General features: G+C 53.2%; 1 protein-coding gene across 3 annotated transcripts; it reads left to right on the top strand.

Moving 5' to 3' along the window:
• Nucleotides 1-738: 738 nt before the first annotated feature.
• ERAL1 (Era like 12S mitochondrial rRNA chaperone 1) lies at nucleotides 739-5,110 on the top strand. Of its 3 annotated transcripts, none has more exons than XM_087440719.1 (10): nucleotides 739-983; nucleotides 1,932-2,059; nucleotides 2,178-2,255; nucleotides 2,999-3,045; nucleotides 3,205-3,266; nucleotides 3,434-3,546; nucleotides 3,638-3,886; nucleotides 4,025-4,174; nucleotides 4,298-4,378; nucleotides 4,494-5,110. In XM_087440719.1, exons 1-10 carry the CDS (start codon nucleotides 755-757, stop codon nucleotides 4,614-4,616), a joined length of 1,260 nt encoding a protein of 419 aa, XP_087296845.1. In that variant the 5' UTR covers nucleotides 739-754; the 3' UTR covers nucleotides 4,617-5,110. The 3 variants fall into 3 exon arrangements, with proteins under 3 accessions (XP_087296845.1, XP_004433421.1, XP_087296846.1); XM_004433364.3 differs by having other exon boundaries at nucleotides 740-1,037; XM_087440720.1 differs by having other exon boundaries at nucleotides 796-983; nucleotides 2,178-2,271.
• Nucleotides 5,111-5,532: the final 422 nt, after the last annotated feature.

Below are 5,532 nucleotides of genomic sequence, written 5' to 3'. Positions count from 1 at the left end.
AGTTTGATTGAGAGGCTTCAAAGGACAAAGAATGCTTAAGGCCACAAATCGGCCAAGGTTCCTCAGGCTGCTGGATTCCCAGGCAGTCTGGGAAATCCTAGGCGACTAAGCAGCTTCTTCTCCCTTTGCAGACCCTCTGGTTTTTCTCCCGAAAGGAATGGCCTCAGAGAGGAGATATTAGCCCAGGTTTACAGGAGGGAAATCCGGGTCTGCTGCTCATCGAGAACACCGACCCACGGCCGCTGCCGACCGTTAGGCCAAGCCAAAGCGGGATTGGCAGAGGATCCTGCAAGCCTGAGGCTGGAGAGACCTAAAAAGACCCTTAACGGGGACCGCCAGGACAGTGCCCGCTTGCACACCCACGACCACTACTTCGCTACGCGGGTTTTTCCAGCTGGGTGACGTCAGGCGCTAAGACAAGGATTTCTGAAGCTTGGCCTCGTGGGAGATGTAGTCTTTCAGGAGGCAGGGCTAAAATGGCCTTATACAAAACTCTGGCAGGAGAAGAAAACACGATGTATACAGGAGTACAAAACGATCGTCATGCTCACACAAACTCTAAATACCCATTTTCCTCTTCCCTTAGCCTCGGCCAGTCTCTAGAGTAGTTCTTCCCCCATCCTACCTCCAACATCCCTTATATCTCCGCTCTCTGTTGGGCCCATCTAGCTCTCTGCTGCTCGCTCGCCTTTCCCCCACTCTATCCAATTGTAGGTGCGTTTCTGGTCAGTTCCCGGAGTGCCTTGCGGCTGTAATGGCTGCCCCCAGCCGGCGCGGGGCTGCGCTTTTTCAAGCGGCGTTAGGGGTCTGGCAGCTGGGCCCTGTCGCCGCCGGGGAGTGGGCGAGCCGGTTCACCTCGTCCTTGGGCTGTCAGCGGAAGTGCGTATCCTGTGTCGCCGGCGCCGCTTTCTCTGGTCCCCTCCTGGCCTCGGCCTCTAGGCGTTATGGCCAGAGCTCAGCCCTGGACCGCTTCCTCGGACTCGGTGAGCCCGACAGATCGTTGACTCCTGGCGTCCGCGCCGTGCCCGTGCACAAAGGTAAAGGGCCTAGATAGATTTGTCCGCGACTGTCACGATTTTAATCCTGAAAGTCTCGTTTAGGGGAATTCCCTCAGTTTCTGGGGGTATCATCTTTGGTCCTATATTATAAAAAACGATCTCGAGGCCCCGAGGAGAGACGAGCAGTGAAGGATCTCACAGGAGAGAGATACCGAGTTCTAAGACTACGAGCCAGAGGGAACCGATCTGGTCACCACCAGAGACGCTCACAAAGAGCACAAGATTGAAGGGCCACAGGCAAGGCGGAGTTATGGCTGTCTCCTCATGGGAAGCAAACTCGATCCAATAAGTGCCCTCAAGACATGAGTTACATCTGGGGAGTAGCACCGTCTATTCTTCAAGTAGCATAGACTAGAGTCTGGTAGGGAGGCTGAACACATAAACTAGTCATTGCAACGCAATATGGTAAAGAGCTAATACAAAGAGAGCGAGAGAGCTTGCAGAGCCTTCCTAACACCCTTAGTAGGGTGAAGTAATCAAAGCTGGAGGGATTTCTTTCTGGTCTAGCTGTACTTGCACTCGTGTACATATGTTTCCCAGGCACAACAACACAGTACAATTTCACACAGTAATTGAGTATTAAGTGGCAGGCATTGTGCTGAGTGTCAATTGTCAAAGGATCGTTATAAATAAGTATATTAATGGCATCTTCATTATACGTGTGAGAAAACTAAGGGGCTTAGAGAGGTTAGAGGACTTGATAACGTCATATTAACAAATTAATGGACAAACTGAGTCTCAAAGCCAGGTCTCAGCTTCAGCCTAGTGCACTAATCTTTTATCCCTTCTCTCTTTCTTGGTGGGTAGGACTGAGTACCTGACAGGGGATCCAGATTTCACTCTCTCTCACTCCTCTCCCACCCCTCCACACAGATGAGCAGGATCTCCTCTTGGTTCATCACCCCGACATGCCTGAGAACCCCCGGGTCCTACGAGTGGTCCTCCTGGGTGCCCCGAATGCAGGGAAGTCAACACTCTCCAACCAGCTGCTGGGCCGAAAAGTATGCTGCATTCTTGACCCCTTCACCCACCATTTTCATTTCTCACTTCTTACTGTGCCTTCATGGGTTGTCCTAGAGGGATCTGGGACCTCACTGGGGACTTTTTTGTTCCCGGCAGGTGTTCCCTGTCTCCAAGAAGGTGCACACCACTCGCTGCCAAGCTCTGGGGGTCATCACAGAGAAAGAGGCCCAGGTGGTGGGTACCTGCAAAGGTAGTCCAACAAAGAGGACAGAGGGTGAAGCTAAGAGGGTCTCCCTTACTGTTAGACCTGAAAAAAATGATGTTTAGACTTACTTCTCTGAGGAAAGGGAGTCTCCTCTTTCTTTAGGCCTAGTGCAATTCTCTCTCTACCTTCCCCCTCTGGTATCTCTTTTTTTTTTTTTTTTTTTTGTGAGGAAGATCAGCCCTGAGCTAACATCCATGCCAATCCTCCTCTTTTTGCTGAAGGAGACCAGCTCTGAGCTAACATCTATTGCCAATCCTCCTCCTTTTTTTCCCTTTTCCTCCTCCTTTTTTTCCCTTTTTCTCCCCAAAGCCCCAGTAGATAGTTGTATGTCATAGTTGCACATCCTTCTAGTTGCTATATGTGGGACGCCACCTCAGCATGGCCAGACAAGCCATGCGATGGTGCGCGCCCGGGATCCGAACCCGGGCCGCCAGTAGTGGAGCGTGCGCACTTAACCACTAAGCCACAGGGTTGGCCCGCTCCCCTCTAGTATTTCTTTACAGCTTCCTAATCTTCCATATATTCACAGGGATCCTTCTGGATCCCATCTAGAATTAAAACAAAGCTGGGAGGGCAAAAATCTGAAGTCAGCTTGGCCAAGAAGGGGGAAAGCAGGCTCCTGACATCAAGGGCGGCCTTTGTCTCACTCCCCAGTCATAATCTTTCCTCCTGGGGCCTGGGGAGTCTGGGCATCTCTCTTTCCTGATTTTAGATTCTACTTGACACACCTGGCCTCATCAGCCCCATTAAACAGAAAAGGTAATAACTGTGGAAACGGGGCTGTAGGGGGAAAAGTGTTGAAGAGGGGGTGGGGAGATTCCATCATAGGGGCTGGAAAACCCCCTACCACACCCCATCCCTCATCAGGAGTGCATCAGTCATAAGACCCTTCCTGACCTATGTATCTCTGTCCCTCAGGCACCATCTGGAGCTCTCTTTGTTGGAAGATCCATGGAAGAGCATGGAATCTGCTGATCTGGGTTAGGCTCATAATGGGAATCTGAAGCTCAATTTACATGGTCATGGCCTCTCATTCCTGGTAGTTTGGGAGGTGGGGGTTGGCCAGAGCCCATACCATGGAAGTTTTGGGGGCATGGGGGAAAAAGTGGTCATATCCTGTCCCCTTCCCCACACTGCCAACTTCCAGTTGTGGTTCTTGTGGATGTCTCGGACAAGTGGACTCGGAACCAGCTCAGCCCCCAGGTGCTCCAGTGCCTGACCCAGTTCTCCCAAGTGCCCAGCGTCCTTGTCATGAACAAGGTGAGCACCACCTACCTGAGGAAGGGGTCTGCTTTCCTCCAAGGTGCCCATCTCACTGACCGCACGTCCTTTGCCCATCCCCCATGCCCAGGTAGATTGCCTGAAGCAGAAATCAGTTCTCCTGGAGCTCACAGCAGCCCTCACTGAAGGTGTGGTTAACGGCAAGAAGCTCAAGATGAAGCAGGCCTTCCGCTCACAGCCAGGCACTCATTGCCCCAGCCCAGCAGCTAAGGGCTCAGACACACAGTCTGTGGGAGGCCCTCAGAAGATTGGCTGGCCCCACTTCCAGGAGATCTTCATGTTGTCAGCCCTAAGCCAGGAGGATGTGAACACACTAAAGGTCAGTTAGCCTTGGCCATAGCCTGGCCCTTTGGTTTCCACCATGGGAAGACAAGCCTCAGAGTTCCTCCTGGAAGTGAGTGAGTAGGAAAGTCCTGGTTGGGACTGAGATGCCCACCTACTCCCTCTGTGCCCATAGCAATACCTTCTGGCACAGGCCCAGCCAGGGCCCTGGGAGTTCCACAGTGGAGTCCTCACCAGCCAGACGCCTGAGGAGATCTGCACCAACATCATCCGAGAGAAGCTCCTAGAGCACCTGCCCCAGGAGGTGCCCTACAATGTGCAGCAGGTGCAGGCACAGGGAAGGGATCTGGGCGCTCTCCACCAGGCATACACCCAGAGCAGGACAGCTGGGTCCCAGAGTGGTAGAGGTATGGGCCTGCCTGACTAATCATGATGTCGCCCTGTGCAGAAGACAGTCGTGTGGGAAGAAGGGCCAAGCGGGGAGCTGGTGATTGTACAGAAGCTTTTGGTGCCCAAAGAATCTCATGTGGTAAGCAGAGCAAGGCTTGAAGGAGGGACCAAGGCTCTGTTAGGCAGAGGCTCTTCTCCCACTGCTTGGGAGCCCTGAGAGCTGGCTCATGTCCTCTCTTTTACCCCACCCTCAGAGGATCCTGATTGGTCCGAAGGGGCACCTGATCTCCCAGATCGCACAGGAGGTGGGCCGTGACCTCATGGATATCTTCCTCTGCGATGTTCAGCTCCGCCTCTCTGTGAAGCTCCTCCAGTGACCACCCTTTGCTGCCCCTCCCAAGTCATCCCAGTCCAAGCTACTGGCAGGAGCCACTGACCAGAACTGCCCCTGCCCGGGGCCTGCACAGACTAGTGAGGAGCATGGACACTAATTGGCTGCTGGCTGGCCTGGCCTTGCAGAGTCTGCACAGCCCCGGCCCAGCCATGTCTCCTGTTGGAGGAAGGAACCTACTTTAGCTCAGTTTCCAGGTGGTTCCTCTGCCTGGGGCCCCAGCTACTTAGGTCTTAGAAGTTGGATCTTTGGTAGGAGCAGTGCCACATGGCTTCCAACTGGCCTCGGGCCCAGAGTTTCTCCCTGAGTTGCCAGTTGTTAGATCTTTTTCCTCTCCCCTCAGTTCTTCCACCTTGAAGCCGCATAAGGGCCCATGTGTCCTGGGTGAGATAGTGCCCCCCACCTGCTCCCCAAGTTTTTGATCCCTCCCACCCCATCCCTCTCCCCACTCTCAGATACTAATAAAGTTAAAAGACAAGTGTTCTGGTTCTCATCTTTATTTCTTTAGAACAGGAAAGAGAAAATTTACCCATTCCCTCACCCCCACCCCAGTGTCTGAACTGGAGTCTTCCTTCTAGTAGTCTTCTTCAGGGTCCTGAGCTCTCTTCTTGGCACGTTTTCTGGGTGCAGCAAGAGAACCGTTACCATTACTAAACTCAGTAATGGTAACGGTTTCCTCGACATTCCCAAGTGCCCTGGTGGTCAGCAGGCTGTGATAGGCTGAGCAGTGAGCCTGGTGGGCTTGCAGCATCCCCTGCCCTCATCATCAGGCTCCAGAGCTGGGGGTACCCGGACTAGTACATCATCTATACTGTAGTGTCTCATCGCAAACTTACAGTATATGATGATATCCCAGCCAGGGACCTGCAGGGGGCACAGGGAGCATGGCTTGGAGAGCACTG

This window comes from Ceratotherium simum, chromosome 16 (assembly GCF_057802395.1).
Source record: "Ceratotherium simum simum isolate JZ-2026a chromosome 16, ASM5780239v1, whole genome shotgun sequence".
In the NCBI taxonomy this organism is placed as follows: Eukaryota; Metazoa; Chordata; class Mammalia; order Perissodactyla; family Rhinocerotidae; genus Ceratotherium; species Ceratotherium simum.
The sequence above is the reverse complement of the archived record's forward strand: the minus strand, read 5'-3'. Positions and strand labels throughout refer to the sequence as shown.

Excerpts from the sequence above, each read along its gene's own strand:
- ERAL1 (XM_004433364.3), top strand. The coding sequence starts at position 755 with ATGGCTGCCCCCAGCCGGCGCGGGGCTGCGCTTTTTCAAGCGGCGTTA. Across the intron at positions 1,038-1,931 it reads CGCCGTGCCCGTGCACAAAG|ATGAGCAGGATCTCCTCTTG; the intron begins GTAAAGGGCCTA and ends CCCTCCACACAG. Across the intron at positions 3,267-3,433 it reads CATGGAATCTGCTGATCTGG|TTGTGGTTCTTGTGGATGTC; the intron begins GTTAGGCTCATA and ends GCCAACTTCCAG.